The sequence below is a fragment of the Bufo bufo genome, chromosome 4 (assembly GCF_905171765.1).
Source record: "Bufo bufo chromosome 4, aBufBuf1.1, whole genome shotgun sequence".
Classification (NCBI taxonomy): domain Eukaryota; kingdom Metazoa; phylum Chordata; class Amphibia; order Anura; family Bufonidae; genus Bufo; species Bufo bufo.
In genome coordinates, this window is record NC_053392.1 from 33,744,704 (window position 1) to 33,767,552 (window position 22,849).

Consider the following 22,849-nt stretch of genomic DNA (forward strand, 5'->3'; position numbering starts at 1 on the left):
TATATCTGTATGCAGTAATCTCCTGAGCTCCCTCTAGTGGTGGCTGTATATATCTGTATGCAGTAGTCTCCTGAGCTCCCTCTAGTGGTGGCTGTATATATCTATATGCAGTAGTCTCCTGAGCTCCCTCTAGTGGTGGCTGTATATATCTATATGCAGTAGTCTCCTGAGCTCCCTCTCTGGAGCTCTGTATCAGAAAATCAAAGCTCTGACTACTATCAAAATATATTGTGAATTAAACACAGAATGCTGGGCCAAAGGATGACATCTTAAAGGTGGTGGGGTTCACAATGACTCAGGGGGCAGAGCTGGCATTCACAGGTACAAAGAGCTTACATTGCAGGCGCCCCAAATAACCAAACCATTCATGGCAGATATGGAGATATATTTGCAGATTCAGGTTACAGCAGCCATTTGTGTACAGCTCACATTAAACAAACCAAAAAGATAAAAAGACAAAAACTATAGATCTGGGGCCTATGGTCCGCAGTTCTGAGAGCCGGACCCCGATCTCCCTCCCCCACCTCCATTACAGATACAGGAGTAGTGATTCATTCTAACTTTTATTGTGGTACACATCGGTTTTATCATCCAGAACAGTAGAGCAGAGTTTGCAGCACGTGTCGCCATCTCGCACTTTTCCTTTTTAGTGATAACAGAACAAAGGGGGAGGGGTAAAGAGGGGCATAGGATACAACCAAAATGTAGTGACGGGTTGGGGACAGGTGTGTGGGGGACGGGTGTTTAAAATGATATATATATATATGCAACAAACATGATTTCACTTTCCCGGGGGAGGCGTCGTCGTCCCTCGTCTGTATTCAGAAAGGTGAGATACCGGCAAGCACTCGTATAGATGAATGTTAATATGAGAGGAAGAGGGGACATTCATCAGAGGGTTAAAATGGAGGGTGTCAAAGGGTCAAGTGGTTTATGCTGCAATGGGAAGAGGGTGGGGGATGGGAGGGTGAGGGGGGCAGTGAATGGTGAATGTCGCAAATAAAAGACTCAACAACATTTGCTCTTCCAGCCTGTGACGCCCCCGCCGCTGCTGATATCTACATTCTCACTGTTGGGTTCTTTGACCGGAGTCTGCAAGAGAAGACAGAAGCGGGTGAGAGACCATAGGACACCGAGGAAACTGGGAGCCGCCAGGGAAGGCTGAGAGAGCGGCCTCTTGCTCACGAGAGACATACGATCAGTGAGCGGGCCATACGTCCCAGAGCGGCATTGATCGTGCGCACGGGAGCGCACAGCATCATAGATTACAATGATACTGTGCACTCAAGATCACAGGGGCGGCCCGACGTGCACAGCATCATTGTAACCTATGACACCCATGTGCACGACATAAGGCCCGCTCACTGATCGTATGTGTCAGAGGGCATACAGTCGTGTGCAAGAGGCCTTATAGTTATAGCTGGAGAACCATTACTTTTTCTGTATTCTACCCCAGAGCTGCACTCACTATTCTGCTGGTGGAGTCACTGTGTACATACATTACTTATCCTGTACTGATCCTGAGTTACAGCCTGTATTATACTCCAGAGCTGCACTCACTATTCTGCTGGTGCAGTCACTGTGTACATACATTACTTATCCTGTACTGATCCTGAGTTACATCCTGTATTATACTGAGGAGCTGCACTCACTGTTCTGCTGGTGCAGTCACTGTGTACATACATTACATTACTTATCCTGTACTGATCCTGAGTTACATCCTGTATTATACTCCAGAGCTGCACTCACTGTTCTGCTGGTGGAGTCTCTGTGTACATACATTACATTACTTATCCTGTACTGATCCTGAGTTATATCCTGTATTATACTCCAGAGCTGCACTCACTATTCTGCTGGTGCAGTCACTGTGTACATACATTACTTATCCTGTACTGATCCTGAGTTACATCCTGTATTATACTCCAGAGCTGCACTCACTATTCTGCTGGTGCAGTCACTGTGTAGATACATTAATTACTTATCCTGTACTGATCCTGAGTTACATCCTGTATTATACTCCAGAGCTGCACTCACTGTTCTGCTGGTGCAGTCACTGTGTACATACATTACATTACTTATCCTGTACTGATCCTGAGTTACATCCTGTATTATACTCCAGAGCTGCACTCACTATTCTGCTGGTGCAGTCACTGTGTACATACATTACTTATCCTGTACTGATCCTGAGTTACATCCTGTATTATACTCCAGAGCTGCACTCACTATTCTGCTGGTGCAGTCACTGTGTACATACATTACATTACTTATCCTGTACTGATCCTGAGTTACATCCTGTATTATACTCCAGAGCTGCACTCCCTATTCAGAGCTCAATTCCCAGCATGCTCTTCTTCACTTGCAAAGAGGCATCTTCCAAGGAAAGGAAGGTATCTTCAGAAGGGAGATACCTTTTGCATATTATTTTCCCCTGCAGCATGCCCAGTCCACACACTTCTGTATAAGGAGACCCTGCACCCTTTGGTGATTGGCATTCTGGGCAGTGTAGTCTGTTCTCCTGGTGGTGGCAGTCATGTGCTGTTTGCCCGTAAGGCTTCTGACCATTTCCAATAACAGAATAGTGAGTGCAGCTCTGGAGTGAAATAGGATCAGTACAGGGTAAGTCATCTAAGGGCTCATGCACACGACCGTATGTATTTTGCGGAACGGAACAGCTGGCCCCTAATAGAACAGTCCTATACTTGCCCGTAAGCGGACAATAATAGGACATGTTTTATCTTTTTGCGGAACAGACATAAGAAAACCAAATGCACACGATCCCAATACGCTCCACAAAAAAAAAACGGAACGGACACAAAGAAAATACGTTTGTGTGCATGAGCCCTTATACTGTGACTTTTTTACATTTAGATTTGTATCTATATATCTCTATAACACTGGACACTGCCATGACAACCTCCATTCTTTACACTGCAGGCTTCATTTAGAATGCAAATACAAAAAAGAAACAAGTTTCACTTTAAAAAAAAAAAAAGCACACCTTCCCCACTTGGATAGTTCATTTAACCCCCTTCAGGACCAAGAGATTTTCTGTGTTTTTTATTTTTATTTCAACCCCCCCCCCCCCCCCCGGAGCCATACTGATACATTTTTTATTTTTCCATTCACATAGCCGTATGACAGCTTGTTTTTTGCAGGACAAGTTGCACTTTGTAATGACACTATTTAAAGCGGTTATCCAAAGTCTAAAAGACCCCCTAATGCCCAGGCCCCTCGTATACGTTATAGCAGCAAGAGAGGCCCGTCACCGTCGCATCCCGCTATTGGCTGCTCGTCCTCCCCCCCCCCCCCCCCGTATTAATCAGCGCCAAAGTGGACACATTGATTTATCAGACCAGAATGATCAGGGGCGCCACCCACAGGCTGAGATAAACTCATCCGCCATGCTTTACCTTTCGAAGTATGTCTTCTGCTAACGTGAGGAATGCCTTCTCAATGTTTACGTTTGCTTTTGCGCTAGTCTCAAAAAACCTAATTCCGTGTTCTCGAGCAATCTGGAAGAAAGAAGAAAAAGCGTTGAGGGGCGGCCGCTGAAACAAAGGAACTAAGTCGCAGCACGTATGAGGTGCACAGCTTTATAACCACAGCATCCCCAACAATCCCACCACCTGAATGGATACGGCCGTGAGTGACCCTGCCCAATCCATGCTTAGCCCAGTCCTGGCCCACGATAACCGTGCACCCGACAACTGTACAGCGGCTGCCTAGTAAAGCCAGATCTCTGACTCCAATCACATCCAGAGCTGCAATCATAACTCTGCTGGCTTCCTTCATGGGAGCTCAGAACTGTTGCACAGGTAGTGCATAGAATAACTGCAGTCTGTAAATGCATCTCTGGGTGTGACTAGAGTACAAAGCATGATTTGTGAGTGACGCTCGAACCTGGAAAACACTAAGCAGAGCTTTGCTCCAGGACTAGGAGGCTGCGGGGAGGAGATGATGGGGGTGACTGTACTCATGGTGGAGGCGTCCGGAGCTGTAAACATTTACCGCAGCTCTGGTGACACACAGAAGTGATGAGATGCCACTGCACAGTGCTTATGTTATAGCGTATATACAATCACACAGTAATGTATACGCAGGGCCCTCTGCCCATGGTAACCCCACCAGGACAGGACATGTTGAGAGTAGTAGTTGCACAGCAGCCACAGACCTGAGATTGTGTAGTGGCCATTTAGGCAGCCAGACAGTGCGGACTCTGCCCATTTGTGGGGTCCCAGTTTACTGACAACCCCCACACACTGGCAGAATGACCCTCTTAACACTGCAGATCATTCCACATTTTGATTGGATGTTGAGGAGAGGCGGATGCAGCAGCACGTCACAGGCCTTACATCATCCCCTGAATACCCGGCACTCTATGCGCTCGCAGTTGTCACCCGGACGCATGGTGCCAGACATCGGAACCCCCACAGTGCACCCAGGCCTATACTATGGGGGTGGCAGAGCACACCCGGGATGGCGTTACCTGCTCTCCTTTTGCTTTGGGCACCACTCTCTTATCCTCCATGTCGCACTTATTTCCTAGCAGCATCCGCTCCACGTCTTCGTTGGCATGCTGTAAGAGGAGAGTAAAGGGTTAATGTGACAAACGCAGCGTCCACCGAATAAGCCCTCTTCTTGCTGTCCTTCACTGTAGTCAACCTTAATCTGAAGGCGTGCCCTGATCTACGTACGTCTCACCTGTGCAGGTCGCCTTCGCTGACACACTGTAACAAACCATCAGCTCAGGAGAGAGATTTGAGCCGTTTAGTTCAGAGGATTGTATTGACTGGAGTCTACTGTAACAAAACCTCAGCTGGGAGAAGTATTACATCTATACAGGATCGAATGAAGAATGTCCCGATGCACTGACAGCAAGCAGAGGTCTCGAAAATGGTGAGAAATTTAGACACAAAGTCTATCAGAAAGCTGCAGCACTAGGATCACACGGTTTGCTGTGTATGGATGACTACTCCCATCAGGATCACACAGTCAGCAGGTGTATACGTCCGGCCCTAGTGCTGTGTCACCCCCGGCCGCTCGGGGCTATTTTGGGATCAGCAGTGAACCAGATATCGAACAGATGACGTTACCAGGAGATGACCGTGATGAGTGGGGGAGGCCATCAGCCCCCCGGGTGCACTGCCATACAGTCTGATACTGCAGCATCACCTTAGGGTATGGAGCGCTGTGCACAGACTGAATGGGAGGATGGGGGAGGGGACTTCACAACTTGTAGGGTCTCGCACGTTTCTGCACAACGGGAGGAATGACGGGGTAGGGGCCCTTTAAGAGGCGCACACCTTTCCAGTGAGACATGCAGGAGCCCGGGGTGACTCAGGCTCTTATCCTGTGCAGGCCGGAGTTGAGGCCTGCCAGATATGACTCGCTGCCAAACGCCAGACCTGCAGACACCCCCTACTGCCAGCAGGGGGCAGCAGAGCAGATCACAGGCGGCTGCGGAGAGGGTCACTCCCAGGATTAGTCATCGCTCTGTGCATTCCTATGGCGCTGACAGCCATTGCACAACTGAAGGAAGAGGACGACATGATCTCTGCTGAGCACCGCACGGCAGCCCCCTAAACTGCAGCAGGAAAGGACCTCCATAGGATCCCCCCAGGATCCTAGGCCGGACCTCTATCATCAAGGGGTTAGAGGACTATGTGTCTGCATTACGCCTCTGGCGGGGTTTAACACGAGCGCTCGGCAGCAGGTCGGGGCTTCACTAGGCCACAGTTTAGACGCTGCAGTGATCCCGGCCATCGCTGGTGGGCCTCAGCCGTGTAACAGGCCCCGCCCCCTGAGCCTGCAACTTCTGCCATAATATACAGCAGTTGCCAGGAAGGGGTTAAACGTATACCTTACCCTATGGGTGACAGATACCGCTATAGGCCTCAGGTATACGTCTTGAGGATTAGATTCTTTGAGTAGAAGCCAACTGTAACAAACCCTCTCCCGCAAGCAGTCTAAAAGTGGCAAGTATCAGAAAGCTGCTGAACTTTTCACCCTTACATTAAGTCCCTTTAAATTTTCTTAATTCCCCCCCCCCCCAGAACTCTGCTTGCTGTCAGCGAATACAAGCAGACGGTGGTCCTGATGGAATCCCACTGTAGAGTGTTTCGAACCACTGTACCCAGTTATCTGTGAGGTAAGCACCAGACTAATGCATGTCACCTGTACTGACACATTGTAACAAACCATCAGGACAGGAGAGGGGCTGGTGCTGCTGGAGTGTGGCCTGGACTGGATACAAAAGTACCAAACTCTCAGCTGTAAGCAGTATTATCCCAGGGTGGGAAGAAGCCGAGAACACAAGCACAGCGTCGCACAATGCAGTGTCTAGGGGCTGACCGGTGTATGATCACTCTCATCATCACACTAGGAGTAGTCCCCGCGCCTCACCTCATCGATGTTTCTGAGCCATTTGCTGATGTTCTCGAAGCTTTTGGCGTTGGTGATGTCATAGACTAACATGATTCCCATAGCGCCCCTGTAGTAGGAGGTGGTGATCGTGTGGAATCGCTCCTGTCCGGCCGTGTCCCTGCGCAAGACAAGACAAAGGGTTATGAAAAAGAAACCCCCACCCCTGATGAGGAGACCCCCACCCCATAAGAATATGGTATGGTCGTCTCCGCTGCGGGAGCTGGCGCAGGGTCAGGGGCCCGGCCCCCGGGAGCTGGCGCAGGGTCAGGGGCCCGGCCCCCGGGAGCTGGCGCAGGGTCAGGGGCCCGGCCTCCGGGAGCTGGCGCAGGGTCAGATTACTGTATGGAAAGATTATACTAGGGAAGCTGTAGACTCGTTACTATGTATCAGCCTGGCTTCACTCATATCACTGTAACAAGTTCACTGCGGAGGACACGCCCCACCTCTCTCCACATCAGGTTGTTACAACAAACGGGCTGTTGCTGATTACACACGACTACGCCCTGAACAATCGCAGATCCCAAATACTGACATGACGGCGGGCCCGCTCCCTGCATAGACCCCGACCGCCAAGAGGACAGCAGGTGCAAAAAGCTAAGTGCAGCCATTCAGGCCAGTGCAGCTGGAGGGAAGGATAACTGGGCGGCCAGGAAGCGGAGGGCGGCAGCGGATGAATGGGGGCTGTATGTGCACATTGCACTTAGGATCAGATGACTGCGGCCCCTTCCCCATATTACTGGACCAGGGTGGGGGTCCAACACCCCTGCTCACATAAGGAGAACGCATGCTGCAGCAGAATACACGGCCGACACCAGATTCTGCTCCAGGCTAGCAAGGAGGGTCCTTAACATACATGCCGGACCCCCGAGCATCAGAAGGAAATAAGAGTAGATTTGTTCCAAGACACGGTGCCAGAGGTGACTGGACGCCGCTTATCCTCATTGTACACCAGCAATTCCGTAACAGAAGGAGCGACACAACCCTCTGCCCCGTGTTACAGGACGCTTCACTACAACCGCTCCACCTGCGCTGACGCTCACCAGATCTGTAGTTTGATCTTCTTTCCTTGTAATTCCACAGTTTTGATCTTGAAGTCGATTCCTGTAAGACAAAGACGAGAGCCGTGAATGTGGAGATGTCACCATTAGTCACGCTTTACAGCCAAGAAAATCTACACGGGGCGTGACCCTGGGCCATAACTATGGTCGTGGCCGCTGATATGGGGCCCGCACCAGAAAGAGGCCCTGGACAGCCGAAGCAGGAGGACAAATTATTTACTGTCAGGGTCCGCCACTAGTGGCAACAGGGGCCAGCACGTATCCCTACACCGGGGCACTAGTACAGCACTCAGACTCTGGAGAGAGATGTGGCGGTGAAGGACCTGTGTGATGTCATCATGTGACCAGTGCAGGAAGAGAGCTCAGCAGTGCACAGAAGTAGTGACGGACCTGTGTGAGGTCACCATGTGACCAGTGCAGAAAGAGAGCTCAGCAGTGCAGAGAAGTAGTGAAGGACCTGTGTGATGTCATCATGTGACCAGTGCAGGAAGAGAGCTCAGCAGTGTGACCGACCTGAGGGATATCATGTGACCAGTGCAGGAAGAGAGCTCAGCAGTGCAGAGAAGTAGTGAAGGACCTGTGTGATGTCATCATGTGACCAGTGCAGAAAGAGAGCTCAGCAGTGCAGAGAAGTAGTGAAGGACCTGTGTGATGTCATCATGTGACCAGTGCAGGAAGAGAGCTCAGCAGTGTGACCGACCTGAGGGATATCATTTGACCAGTGCAGGAAGAGAGCTCAGCAGTGCAGAGAAGTAGTGAAGGACCTGTGTGATGTCATCATGTGACCAGTGCAGAAAGAGAGCTCAGCAGTGCAGAGAAGTAGTGAAGGACCTGTGTGATGTCATCATGTGACCAGTGCAGTTAGAGAGCTCAGCAGTGTGACCGACCTGAGGGATATCATTTGACCAGTGCAGGAAGAGAGCTCAGCAGTGCAGAGAAGTAGTGAAGGACCTGTGTGAGGTCATCATGTGACCAGTGCAGGAAGAGAGCTCAGCAGTGCAGAGAAGTGGTGAAGGACCTGAGTGATGTCATGTCAGGGGGCAGAACTTCTGTGCTGTGTGTGTGGAGGAGATGTTAGTGGCTTTTCTTCCTCTATATATCCCCAAACAGTAGGAGTTGTAGTTCTTCCTTTTACTAACTCCCTGTAATTTCCTCTCATATATCCTCCCCCCTATAATAGTCTAAACATACTGGGAGTTGTAGTTCACTCTTATACATCTCTCCATGTAATGTCCTCTGATAGCCCTTAATTACATCCTAGCACTGCTGGGAGTCACTTATGTGGCACATGCCCGTCAGAGCCGGCGGTGGAGCTGTATGATCACCACTGGTCGGTCTGGTTACGAGGTGATCCCGCGCCATATGCGGCCGGTGCCCTGCCAGGGGCCCAGGCATTTTTTAGTTACTACACACAGAGGGACAGAAGGCTTCTTCTCTGGTCACTACTAAAGCTGCCGATTGTGCCGTCACGCTTCACTTGTAACCAGGCAAGTTTCAAAAGCAGCTCTGGATGTGAATGAAGAAATCTAGGAAATCATTCCAAAAAAGATAAAGTGCTGTTAAACCGGGTCCACCCCACCACCCACGAATCCAGGAACAGGTCCAACATGTGGATGATGTCACACAAATGCCACAGGGCCCAAAGAAAAGATCCAGAATCTGTAATATCTCAGTCACAGCCCCCGCCCAAAGTCATCTTTGTGAATCATATCAGAGTATAGACAATGCAGGAGGGTCACTCCAAAGTCAGCTCTGCTACATCTGCGTGCTCATGCAGAGCTCATTGTCCGCTCCCACAATGCACTGCTCTATGGTAACTGGAATCCTGCCCGCAGCGTCTCCATTATCAGCAGCGAGCCCAAATATAAACGCGTTGTGTCAACCGACCCCCCCCCCCCCTTCCTGTGTACAAACCGACCGCAGCAGAAGACGGAACGGGGGACGCCTCAAAACAGGACGTGTACAGCAGCGATGACATCACAGGAATGTGGCTCTGTATGTACAGATGTCAATCATCCCTTCGCAGTCCCATGTCATAACTTCTACACCTGACTGCCATCTATTCCAAAGCACCATTACCACACAAAATAAAGACCTCCTCTGCAGTCCTATGTAACACCACAGATATCTGTACTCAGAGAGCTATCACTGTTATCTGTGGTGTTACATAGGACTGCAGGTGACCTCTACTACGTTATCTGAACTCCGAGAGCCATCACTGTTAACGTAGTAGAGGTCACCTGCAGTCCTATGTAACACCACAGATCTTCTGTAAACTGTGGTTCTATTCACTGACAGCAAGCAGATCTCAAACGGCAATAAACTGATCTAATATCTCTTCACTACAGCGGAGAGCAGCATGAAGTCCTCCCTGCCTGAGGGTGCGCTGTTACCCCAGCAGAGACAATGGACGGGGGCGAGGCCACGCTCCCAGCAGTGACATCACCGCACACAATTCAGCCCGTCAATCCCATGAGTGAGGCACCGAGCAGTGCCTCAGCACCCCATGTATCCACACAAGCTCTGCCCTATGTGACATCCTGGAGACAGGAGCCATGATGTGACATCTGCACCGTACCGCCGCTGAGCTGCAGCTCTGTTTCCGGGAAAACGGACCTCACGCTAGACGAGCTTTACTCCCGTGAAGATGAATAATCAGCTTTCACTTCCTTTATAGGTCCCCAAAATTACAGAAGTCCCTACAGAGGCCAGAAACCGTTCTCCACCGGCTTAGCGGGCGCCAGACTAAAGGAGTCCGAATGCCCGCGTCTTATCACTCACTCGAGCAGGGCTAAAGTGGCTGCGCGGCCTGATGAGCGCCCCCCCCCCCCCCCCCCACAAGGTGACCTGCGGGGAAACCGCCGAGAGCAACAACCCCCATCATGGTCAGCGACTCCCGTTATGCGCTCTGCAGAAGCCTCCTCACAAATATCTTCACCTACAACACCTCGCTGTATAATGTAAAGTTGCAGAACCAATTTTCAACACCTCTGATTGCTGTCAGCAAACAGGAACAATCTTGCTTCACAAGTGGAGAGCTCGTTACAATTGTAACCAGACTAACCGGGCAGAGGCACAAATCTCTCCTGGTGGTTTGTTACAATGTATCAGTGCAACAAGCTAATGTAGACTGGATGCAATTGTAACAAACCCTCAGCAGTGAGGAGGTGGCTGCTGTGTGATGGAGCCTCCTGGCTATGACTCTACTCCGTCACACGGAGCGGGTGCGGCTTGTGGTTGAAGTGAAGTACACGGTGCAGCGACCACACCGGAGCCGCGCACACAGCACGGATATCGGAGCCGGCCGAGGTCACCTGACCCTCACAATGACCCCTCCGACCCCCCAATAATAGGAACAGCTGCTGCAGGCTCCACATGACCAGCATACTCTAATCCTGAAATACTCTGTGCTGCCTGAGGCTCTATACTGTCCCACAGAAACCTGATCATTTAAGCAGAAAGGGCGGCTGTCGGCCCATGCTGGGAGTTGTAGTCTGACGACAACTGGAGACTACCCATGTAACCCGTGCAGCGGGCCCCTGACTCAGCAGCCACTTGTGGTCAGGAGCAGACATGGCCGCTTACACAATCACAAGCAGCTCCCAGACTGCCCGGGCACAGGAGGCGGCACCACAGCCGCTGGGTACTGGGGGGGGGCAGCTTCCCAGGGTCCGGGAACAAGTCACAGAAAGACACAAAGGACCAAATTCTCTGCTGCGATGAAAGAACACACACAGAGGACAACAAAGGGCAGCGGGGCTGGCATTCCAGCACTCCATTCACTGCCGAGGCTGCAATCAATGGACGCTTGTCAGCCTGCGCGGCTCATGTCACTGCGGGCGCACACTGCAGAGCCGGCCCAAGGGGACTGACCGCGGGAACCCTCCTATTCACATCCACAGGCTCACACTCATACCTCTCACAGCTGAGGGTTTGCTACAATATCCAGTCTCGACAATGATCTGTGAGGACTGGACTCTGGACTGATACACTGTAACAAACAGGACGGAAGAGAGATGTGTGTTCATGTGCTTAACGGGCAGGAGGGCCGGGGACGCGCTGCAACCCTCGGGGCAGGAGGGCCGGGGACGCGCTGCAACCCTCGGGGCAGGAGGGCCGGGGACGCGCTGCAACCCTCGGGGCAGGAGGGCCGGGGATACATTGTAACAAACCCTCAGCTGTTCAAGCAGGACTGGGTCAGGAAAAGTGATGCATTCTCCACCATATGATGACAAGCAGGGTGCCACAGATTGAGAGGTGCTGGATCATCCTCATACACAACGGTGGACACCTTGGCTGCAGAGCTCACACTCATTACATGTCAGTCCTGTCTGCTCTGCCATTTACAAGAAGAGCAACCCCTAATTTAACGCCATCCTGGTGGGAGAACTCTGACGCTTCTGGATGTAACCCTACCGTACTTGTGTTATAGCCCATCATACTCCAGTCACATCCAGAGCTGCAAGCACCACATCAGTCTGCTGCTCTGGGTGTAACTGGAGTATAGGACATGATAAAGCGATTGAAATGCTACAGACTGAAGCCGGTAAAGGGTTAACAGGGGGTGATGCACGAGCCCCTCATTGTCCCAGCAGCTACATTCCTGAGGGGTGAAGTCAGCACTGGGATCACCCTGCAGTCCCATGTCAGCCCCTGTTATTTACAGCAGAGCCTGCTGGGGTTGGGGGGCGGGGAACTTCCGAGACAAAGTGACCGAATGAACGTTTCCTAAACTCCAGAGGCAGCCTCCCTGCAGCGCTCAGCCAGATGCAGCAGAGCCGGGATCGTCACTGAACTCTTCACAACCTGCACACTACCGAGCTACCCCACACGGCGGTACAATAGGCGTCGCCTGCAGTCCTATGTAACATCAGATTAAGTCTACATATAAAAAGGTGCAGCCTCACCCCCCCCAGGTTCATGGGGAGGTGCAGTCACAAGCTCCTCTCACCCTGTGTCAGTCTGCACTTCTGTTTTTGAATTCTATTCACAAACAAGGAGGCTTAGGGTTGCAGACAATGATGGCGCTCCTCTCTGGGGGGTGGGAAGTCTCACATCTCGGCCTGATGCATGAGGGAGCAGTGGGTAACAAGCCTGAACAGGGCGGCAGACACCCCACACGTATAATTAGCGAGTGACGCTGCGGGAACAATGGCTGCACTCTGCCCGGCCTCACCCGGGACCCTGCACACGGCATCATGGGCGATGGTCACTTTCCCTCCACACCTGGGAGCAGGTAGAGCTAAGTACCAAAACATCTGTGCAGGACAAGCTGGAATGCTTCTATTCACTGCCAGCAAGCGGAGACCTTGAACACTGCAGTCAGCAGCTGCTGGTAACCCGATGTGCGCCGCGCTTTGTGCCGAAGGCGTCTCGGGTGTCAGGCCATGGCCCGCAGCCTTTGTCTCCTCCTGCTACCGCCATCAATTTTACATGAGCAGCAGCATTTAGTGCAGCGGCCTAAAACCAGACACCCGATCCCGGGGGCCCCGCCACATGATCACCTACCGCACCCTGCATTACATTCCGGAGCGCCAGACGCTGGATTAGAGGACGTCCCTGTCTCCACACACGAGAGTCTATCTCCTGTGTCAGTCCTCACTGTAGCTCCCACATTGTATTCCACAGACAGATGTCTCGCCAGTTCACCGATGCCCTAGGTAAAATACTTCTCCATTATCCCACGTTCCAGTATATTTTTGTGACCCTACGCCCCATGATTATCAAGAAGCGGCTGACAACTGATCCTAGACCTGCGCACACAGCTGGAGGTTTGTTACAGTGTCAGCGCCAACAATCCGAGCTAAAACACAGCCACAATACAGACTTCTCTCCTGAACCTCCAGTGTGGCCGAGCATGGTGAGAAGGCCAGACTCCTGGCCGCAGCTCATCCCCCTCCACAATACAGATGGATCGGACATGTTTAATTCCAGCTGCCTGATCCTTATCTCAGCTCCACAGTCGCCACCTGAGCACAAAACGCCGTCCATCCCTCTAGGCCATAAATGAGGGAGGGGCAGATAAGGTGGTCTATAACCCACATACTGCTACACCAGAAGATCCCTCCACCTGACATGCTTTACACTACAGCTCTGCTTGTTCACCTTGACGGAGATGAAACAGCTCTGCTTTCCCCAAAAACAGCGCCACACCTGTGCACAGGCCGAGTGTGATATTGCAGATCATAACAACCCACAGACAGGTGTGCTGCTACTGCCGAAGAAAGCAGCCATGTTTTCCCGATCCTGGCCAACCCCTTTAAGACCCTGAGATTCCAGCAGCGGCACATGGACCTGTTGCTCAGATGGGCCCGGCCCCAGCAGACAAGCCTGGCCACGTGTGCGGCGTCATAGACACTGGTTATTTTTATGCCATGAACACATTCCCCCATTCTGCCTGGAGGGGCTTCAGAGCAGCGTGCACAATGTCATCTGTCACGTTACTAGACTGGTGAGAGCGTACGACACCCACACCACAGGGGCAGAGGGCACCATGAGCAGCGGGTAATGTCTCCTGTATGGTGGACACCTGGCACATTCTGCTCTGCAAGACGAGACAAGTGACTTGTGCTCCACCTGAGGCACAGAACGGCTCAACCTACAGCTCCCTACGTGACTGCCTTATTCACACCTCAAAGACGTCTCCAGCAACACCTCAAGTGTATATGAGCCTCAGCCAGGAGCAGCCGCCAATACTGGGGACCGGGAACCTCGTCCGCACAGCTGCCTTACCTTATACCGTGCATACATGACCACCCGTCTATATACAGACGTACATTACTGATCCTGAGGTACATCCTGTATTATACTCCAGAGCTGCACTCACTATTCTGCTGGTGGAGTCACTGTGTACATACATTACATTACTTATCCTGAGTTACATCCTGTATTATACTCCAGAGCTGCACTCACTATTCTGCTGGTGCAGTCACTGTGTACATACATTACATTACTTATCCTGAGTTACATCCTGTATTATACTCCAGAGCTGCACTCACTATTCTGCTGGTGCAGTCACTGTGTACATACATTACTTATCCTGTACTGATCCTGAGTAACATCCTGTATTATACTCCAGAGCTGCACTCAGTTTTTCTGGTAGTCACTGCTTATTCTATACTGATCCTGAGTTACATCCTGTAAGATAATCTAGAGCTGCACTCATTATTCTGCTGGTGGAGTCACTGTGTACAGACATTACATTACTTATTCTGTACTGATCCTGAGTTATATCCTGTATAATACTCCAGAGCTGCACTCACTATTCTGCTGGTGCAGTCACTGTGTATATACATTACATTACTTATCCTGTACTGATCCTGAGTTATATCCTGTATAATACTCCAGAGCTGCACTCACTATTCTGCTGGTGCAGTCACTGTGTACATACATTACATTACTTATCCTGTACTGATCCTGAGTTACATCCTGTATTATACTCCAGAGCTGCACTCACTATTCTGCTGGTGCAGTCACTGTGTACATACATTACATTACTCATCCTGTACTGATCCAGAGTTACATCCTGTATTATACTCCAGAGCTGCACTCACTATTCTGCTGGTGCAGTCACTGTGTACATACATTACTTATCCTGTACTGATCCTGAGTTACATCCTGTATTATACTCCAGAGCTGCACTCACTATTCTGCTGGTGCAGTCACTGTGTACATACATTACTTATCCTGTACTGATCCTGAGTCACATCATGTATTATACTCCAGCGCTGCACTCACTATTCTGCTGGTGCAGTCACTGTGTATATACATTACTTATCCTGTACTGATCCTGAGTTACATCCTGTATTATACTCCAGAGCTGCACTCACTATTCTGCTGGTGCAGTCACTGTGTACATACATTACATTACTCATCCTGTACTGATCCAGAGTTACATCCTGTATTATACTCCAGAGCTGCACTCACTATTCTCCTGGTGCAGTCACTGTGTACATACATTACATTACTTATCCTGTACTGATCCTGAGTTACATCCTGTATTATACTCCAGAGCTGCACTCACTATTCTGCTGGTGCAGTCACTGTGTACATACATTACATTACTTATCCTGTACTGATCCTGAGTTACATCCTGTATTATACTCCAGAGCTGCACTCACTATTCTGCTCGTAGAGCCACTGCATACATACATTACCTGCGGTCAGACATGCTCCTTACAGGGGAAACAAATGACTTGCCCTGGTGATGTGCATGCTGGGACATGTAGTTGTTATATTAGCCACTGAACAAGCAGGAGATGACTGACATACTGCTGCACAGTGACCAGGACAGGCAGAGTCTTATAGTCCGGTATGAAGGTGGTGGTCGCCCTCCGCACACAGGTTCTGTGTGCTCGGAGCCTCTGGAAGGACCAGATCACTGGAGTCAACCGCACGAGTCACGATCAGACACTGAGGTCCAGAACGCTCCGGGGGGGATAGAAGCAGCACCAGAGCTGCCGCCTCCTCTCCACCACAGGGGTGGACAGCCACTGCTTAATCTTATAATTGCCGGCATTCCTTTACTAGACTTCAGGATCTGAAGACGTGAACGCCCAGAGGATCTTCACACGCGGCCCATGGACTCCACCCACGTTGGCCGGGATCCACGGCTCTGACTTTCAAAGAATTCACTCCTGAACCTTCTTCTGTTTATCAGTAGACAATTCCCCCAAAAAATGGTTTAGTGTCTGCAGCTCAGACGGGTCGAGATCCAAACCCTGGACGTAGCAGCCAAAAAACAAGGACCTTCCAAGAGAACAGTCCTCATCTTCGATCATGGGATAGGTCAGAAGTCCTGCACCCATGACAAACCGCAGGGCACCTCCATGATGCTTGTGGCTGGTATCACAGCTGAATGAGGAGTGCCCAGAGTTGGTGTCTTCTCTAGGCGTCTGGGGGATGTTTTGGACACCCATGAAAATCTTGGCTGCCAAGTGGTTAGAACCAGGCCTCCCCCCAGGGCTATGCAAGAAAAATCCAGGATGAAAAACTATCCAACATCTGAGCACACGTCCGACCACCAGGAGTCCAACAGAAGGTGCAGGAGAGAAGGCCTCCAATCGTGACAGCCGGGCAAAGAAATGCTGACACGTTCCAGCTCGGAGAGGATTTATTTCCGGTCAACGCTGTCACCAGAGGACTGGAAGTCGCTGCTATGGAGGAGACAACTGTTCTCAGGCCACCGACGGTGCAGATACCATGTGTCCTTACAGCTGTCACTGACGAGGAACTCTAAGGAGGAGTCGTCCAGGACACACTGGTCATCGCACTGCACACATGGTGAAGAAGGAACCCAGTGTGATCCGTAGAGAGGGGGCAAAACTCTGGCAGGTGCACCAAGACTAAGTGGGGCGCTGCTCGTAGCGGGTTCCTATCAAAAACACCCCCATTACTTCTATACACCTAAAAGAACAGGAGGAGCCGTGGTACATCCGTGACCCTGTCCAAGCGCACCCACCCGGCGCCTCTTGTGTACAAAACTTGTCGGTGTAAAGTTAGACAAAACTCCAGAAACTGGTTTGACAACTGAAAGAGGTCTCCACTCAGAGGTGGCAATGACGCCTGCTTAGGCCATTTCACTCCCTGGAAAAAGTCAGTACGCCTTAGACTTTTCCCTGCTTTTCATCAGCGTAGGGCGCGCAGCGGTGCTGCCTGAGCCCGCAGTAACCAATAGCAAAGCTACGGACAGCAAGGAGCTTTGCTATTGGTTAGTTTGGGCGGGCGCATGAGCGGTACAGGCCCTGCATCAGGGGAGGCCAGCGGGCGCTGGAAGGAGGAGAGGCCGGCTCCCAGGGGATGTTTAAATATGGAGTCCCGGGCGCGCTGCACAAGGACCCTGGCGGTGGTGAAGCTAAAGACTGGGCCCGGACATGAAGGTGGACGCAGAACAAGGTGACAGCAGCGTGCGACTAAACGGTGTGTGATCATCACACGCTGCCCCACACACATGTATACGTCCTAGCCAAGTAGTAGAGTACAGGGAAGATCCGCCATATTGGACTGGATGCTATGACAGCCTGATGTTCTGTAGACCAGTAGTGGCCCCTGGTTGTGTGAATTACTGCAAGTGTCGCACTCCTCCTCGGGTAAAAATACTCCTCAAAAATGGTCGGAGGAGTATTTTTACTCTTCTGGAAAAAATGTAGTGCGACCTCAGTCTCCACTGCCAATCACCAGCCCGAGGCTTAGACCACATGAGAGCAGGAGACGGCCGGAGTCATCCCTACAGAGACCTCCACGCTTCATATCAGAGGAGGCCACGGCTGGTGGAACACGGATCACACAACGGTGGTCACATCAGCAAAAACTGGAAGGCATACAAAGAGCAACTAAAAAGGGCAACACCCCAGAACTGCAGCCTCAGGTACGGGGCCCTACTGACCAGGACCACAGGGAGTCACCGCATCACTGCACCTCCGGATCCGTATATTACTACAGGGGGCGTCACCTCCGGATCCGTATATTACTACAGGGGACGTCACCTCCGGATCCGTATATTACTACAGGGGACGTCACCTCCGGATCCGTATATTACTACAGGGGACGTCACCTCCGGATCCGTATATTACTACAGGGGGCGTCACCTCCGGATCCGTATATTACTACAGGGGACGCCACCTCCGGATCCGTATATTACTACAGGGGGCGTCACCTCCGGATCCGTATATTACTACAGGGGGCGTCACCTCCGGATCCGTATATTACTACAGGGGGCGTCACCTCCGGATCCGTATATTACTACAGGGGGCGTCACCTCCGGATCCGTATATTACTACAGGGGGCGTCAGCTCCGGATCCGTATATTACTACAGGGGGCGTCACCTCCGGATCCGTATATTACTACAGGGGGCGTCACCTCCGGATCCGTATATTACTACAGGGGGCGTCACCTCCGGATCCGTATATTACTACAATGGGCGTCACCTCCGGATCCGTATATTACTACAGGGGGCGTCACCTCCGGATCCGTATATTACTACAGGGGGCGTCACCTCCGGATCCGTATATTACTACAGGGGGCGTCACCTCCGGATCCGTATATTACTACAGGGGACGTCACCTCCGGATCCGTATATTACTACAGGGGACGTCACCTCCGGATCCGTATATTACTACAGGGGGCGTCACCTCCGGATCCGTATATTACTACAGGGGGCGTCACCTCCGGATCCGTATATTACTACAGGGGGCGTCACCTCCGGATCCGTATATTACTACAGGGGGCGTCACCTCCGGATCCGTATATTACTACAGGGGGAGTCAGCTCCGGATCCGTATATTACTACAGGGGGCGTCACCTCCGGATCCGTATATTACTACAGGGGGCGTCACCTCCGGATCCGTATATTACTACAGGGGACGTCACCTCCGGATCCGTATATTACTACAGGGGGCGTCACCTCCGGATCCGTATATTACTACAGGGGGAGTCAGCTCCGGATCCGTATATTACTACAGGGGGCGTCAGCTCCGGATCCGTATATTACTACAGGGGGCGTCACCTCCGGATCCGTATATTACTACAGGGGACGTCACCTCCGGATCCGTATATTACTACAGGGGGCGTCACCTCCGGATCCGTATATTACTACAGGGGACGTCACCTCCGGATCCGTATATTACTACAGGGGACGTCACCTCCGGATCCGTATATTACTACAGGGGACGTCAGCTCCGGATCCGTATATTACTACAGGGGGCGTCACCTCCGGATCCGTATATTACTACAGGGGACGTCACCTCCGGATCCGTATATTACTACAGGGGGCGTCACCTCCGGATCCGTATATTACTACAGGGGGCGTCACCTCCGGATCCGTATATTACTACAGGGGGCGTCACCTCCGGATCCGTATATTACTACAGGGGGCGTCACCTCCGGATCCGTATATTACTACAGGGGACGTCACCTCCGGATCCGTATATTACTACAGGGGACGTCACCTCCGGATCCGTATATTACTACAGGGGACGTCACCTCCGGATCCGTATATTACTACAGGGGACGTCACCTCCGGATCCGTATATTACTACAGGGGACGTCACCTCCGGCTCCGTATATTACTACAGGGGACGTCACCTCCGGATCCGTATATTACTACAGGGGACGTCACCTCCGGCTCCGTATATTACTACAGGGGACGTCACCTCCGGATCCGTATATTACTACAGGGGACGTCACCTCCGGATCCGTATATTACTACAGGGGACGTCACCTCCGGATCCGTATATTACTACAGGGGACGTCACCTCCGGATCTGTATATTACTATAGGGGGCGTCACCTCCGGATCCGTATATTACTACAGGGGACGTCACCTCCGGATCCGTATATTACTACAGGGGACGTCACCTCCGGATCCGTATATTACTACAGGTTATGGATCAGCAACCTTCGGCTCTCCAGCTGCTGTGAAACTACAACTCCCAGTATGCCCACTGTGCGGCTGTTAACGCTCGCAGTGCCGGAGGTGGCAGACTCCTGCTATAGGTGATGTCCCCATTACTACACCTCCCACTACACACTGTGGCTCCAGGGTTACAGAGTTGTCTGAGATATTGTCAGGTTCCTGGGGCCCCTGGGTCACTATGTCTGGCTCTTAGGTCTCGGTGTTAGGCTACTTTCACACTCGCGTTTGGTGCGTATCCGTCACGGATCTGCAAAAACGGATCCGTTACAATAATAGAACCGCATGCATCCGTCATGAATGGATCCGGATGTATTATCTGTAACATAGCCAGGACGGATCCGTTTCCTATTGTGTCAGAAAACGGATCCATCCCGTCTCGCGCCGCATCCCAGGACGGATAGAAAAACGCTGCAGGCTCCGGAGCGGAGACTGATCGGAGGCAAACGGATGCATTCTGAGCGGATCCTTCTCCATTCAGAATCCATTAGGGCAAAACTGATCCGTTTAGTACCGCTGAGCCCTGAACGGATCGCAAACGGAAACCAAAACGCCAGTGTGAAAGTCGCCTTAGACACGTGGGGTCTGTCTGTATATAGGACCGCCTATAGCAGTGGTGGCCCCGGGGCCCTGTATAAATACAGACTGCTGGCTCAGTGTAGGACAGCACAAGCCGCAGAATTACTGCTACGAGGGGGCCCTGTACACATGGAGGTGGGGTCTATCAGTAGGACAGGCCTCACAGTTACTAGTGTGGCCCTAGGGGCCCTGTATACATGGAGGTGGGGTCTATCAGTAGGACAGGCCTCACAGTTACTAGTGTGGCCCTAGGGGCCCTGTATACATGGAGGTGGGGTCTATCAGTAGGACAGGCCTCACAGTTACTAGTGTGGCCCTAGGGGCCCTGTATACATGGAGGTGGGGTCTATCAGTAGGACAGGCCTCAGTTACCAGTGTGGCCCCGGGGGCCCTGTATACATGGAGGTGGGGTCTATCTGTAAGACAGGCCTCAGTTAGCAGTGTGGCCCTTGGAGGCCCTGTATACATGTAGGTGGGGTCTATCTGTAGGACAGGCCTCAGTTACCAGTGTGGCCCCGGGGGCCCTGTATACATGGAGGTGGGGTCTATCTGTAAGACAGGCCTCAGTTAGCAGTGTGGCCCTTGGAGGCCCTGTATACATGTAGGTGGGGTCTATCTGTAGGACAGGCCCCACAGTTAGTAGTGTGGCCCGGGGGCCCAGTATACATGTAGGTGGGGGTCTATCTGTAGGACAGGCCTCACTGACATCAGTGTGGCCCTTGGGGGCCCTGTAAACATGTAGGTGGGGCCTATGAGTACGACAGGCCACAGAGGTAGTAGTGTGGCCCTAAAGGGCCCTGTATACATGGAGGTGGGGTCTATGAGTACGACAGGCCTCACAGTTAGCAGAGTGGCCCCGGGGGCCCTGTATACATGGAGGTGGGGGCTATCTGTAGGACAGGCCTCACAGCTAGTAGTGTGGCCCCGGGGGCCCTGTATACATGGAGGTGGGGTCCATCTGTAGGACAGGCCTCACAGTTAGTAGTGTGGCCCTTGGGGGCCCTGTATACATGGAGGTGGGGTCTATCTGTAGGACAGGCCCCACAGTTAGTAGTGTGGCCCGGGGGCCCAGTATACATGTAGGTGGGGGTCTATCTGTAGGACAGGCCTCACTGACATCAGTGTGGCCCTTGGGGGCCCTGTAAACATGTAGGTGGGGCCTATGAGTACGACAGGCCACAGAGGTAGTAGTGTGGCCCTAAAGGGCCCTGTATACATGGAGGTGGGGTCTATGAGTACGACAGGCCTCACAGTTAGCAGAGTGGCCCCGGGGGCCCTATATACATGTAGGTGGGGTCTATCTGTAGGACAGGCCTCACAGTTAGTAGTGTGGCCCCGGGGGCCCTGTATACATAGAGGTGGGGCCTATCAGTAGGACAGGCCTCACAGTTAGTAGTGTGGCCCCGGGGGCCCTGTATACATGGAGGTGGGGCCTATCTGTAGGACAGGCCTCACAGTTAGCAGTGTGGCCCCGGGGGCCCTGTATACATGTAGGTGGGGCCTATGAGTACGACAGGCCTCGGAGGTCGTAGTGTGGCCCCGGGGGCCCTGTATACATGGAGGTGGGGGCTATCTGTAGGACAGGCCTCACTGGCAGCAGTGTGGCCCCGGGGGCCCTGTATACATGTAGGTGGGGCCTATCTGTAGGACAGGCCTCACAGTTAGCAGTGTGGCCCCGGGGGCCCTGTATACATGTAGGTGGGGTCTATGAGTACGACAGGCCTCGGAGGTCGTAGTGTGGCCCCGGGGGCCCCTGACTCACCGATGGTGGAGATGAAGGTGGTGTTGAAGGCATCATCCGAGAAGCGGAAGAGGACGCAGGTCTTTCCCACCCCCGAGTCTCCTATGAGCAGCAGCTTGAAGAGCAGGTCGTACGTCTTCTTCGCCATGGGCCCTGTGTCTCCTCCGGGGACCCCTCTCCTATCAGTCGCGGCCGCCGCTCGGCGGTCTCGTCATACACGGGCCCCTCCCCAGTACCGGGCACACCCGCTGACAACAAGCCGCTCCGTATCGTGCTGCTGGCCGGGCTCTCCTCCTCCCTGTGTCTCTTCCCTTCTCCTGCAGACTCCTCCTCTAGGGCCTCGCCGGGACAAAATGGCGGCCCCTCCCCCCAATGCGCGCCCCCTGCCGCAGCAGCTCCCGGGGACCCGCCCGTCACGTGAGCGCGCACGCAACTGTCAATGGGAGCGCGCATGCGTTTTACTTACACTTTTTTTTTAATTAACTTTATTGTATATAAAATAATAACACTAGCATGAACGAACTTTATTAAGCGAAGAATATAAAGACAATGAACAAACTCATGAAGCATGTACAAAAGAACGAACTTGTCAGATTTGCCCTCATTACAGTGCGGCAGTGACATCTGGTGTGTAAATGA

General features: G+C 52.1%; 1 protein-coding gene across 1 annotated transcript; it reads right to left on the reverse strand.

Annotated features, from left to right (window-relative positions):
- Nucleotides 1–544: 544 nt before the first annotated feature.
- RAB10 (RAB10, member RAS oncogene family) lies at nucleotides 545–22,589 on the reverse strand. The gene is made up of 6 exons (XM_040427074.1): nucleotides 22,232–22,589; nucleotides 7,464–7,524; nucleotides 6,403–6,541; nucleotides 4,487–4,576; nucleotides 3,411–3,512; nucleotides 545–1,092 (listed from the first exon to the last, which is right to left on the reverse strand). Exons 1-6 carry the CDS (start codon nucleotides 22,356–22,358, stop codon nucleotides 1,009–1,011), a joined length of 603 nt encoding a protein of 200 aa, XP_040283008.1. The 5' UTR covers nucleotides 22,359–22,589; the 3' UTR covers nucleotides 545–1,008.
- Between the last annotated feature and the right edge of the window lie 260 nt (nucleotides 22,590–22,849).

Bases quoted from the DNA above. Each gene is read 5' to 3' on its own strand.
- RAB10 (XM_040427074.1), bottom strand. From the start codon at position 22,358: ATGGCGAAGAAGACGTACGACCTGCTCTTCAAGCTGCTGCTCATAGGA. The intron at 4,577-6,402 runs GTGAGGCGCGGG...CTCCTCTTACAG, and splicing joins GGCTCAGAAACATCGATGAG to CATGCCAACGAAGACGTGGA. The intron at 3,513-4,486 runs GTAACGCCATCC...TCTTTCTTCCAG, and splicing joins CCAAAGCAAAAGGAGAGCAG to ATTGCTCGAGAACACGGAAT.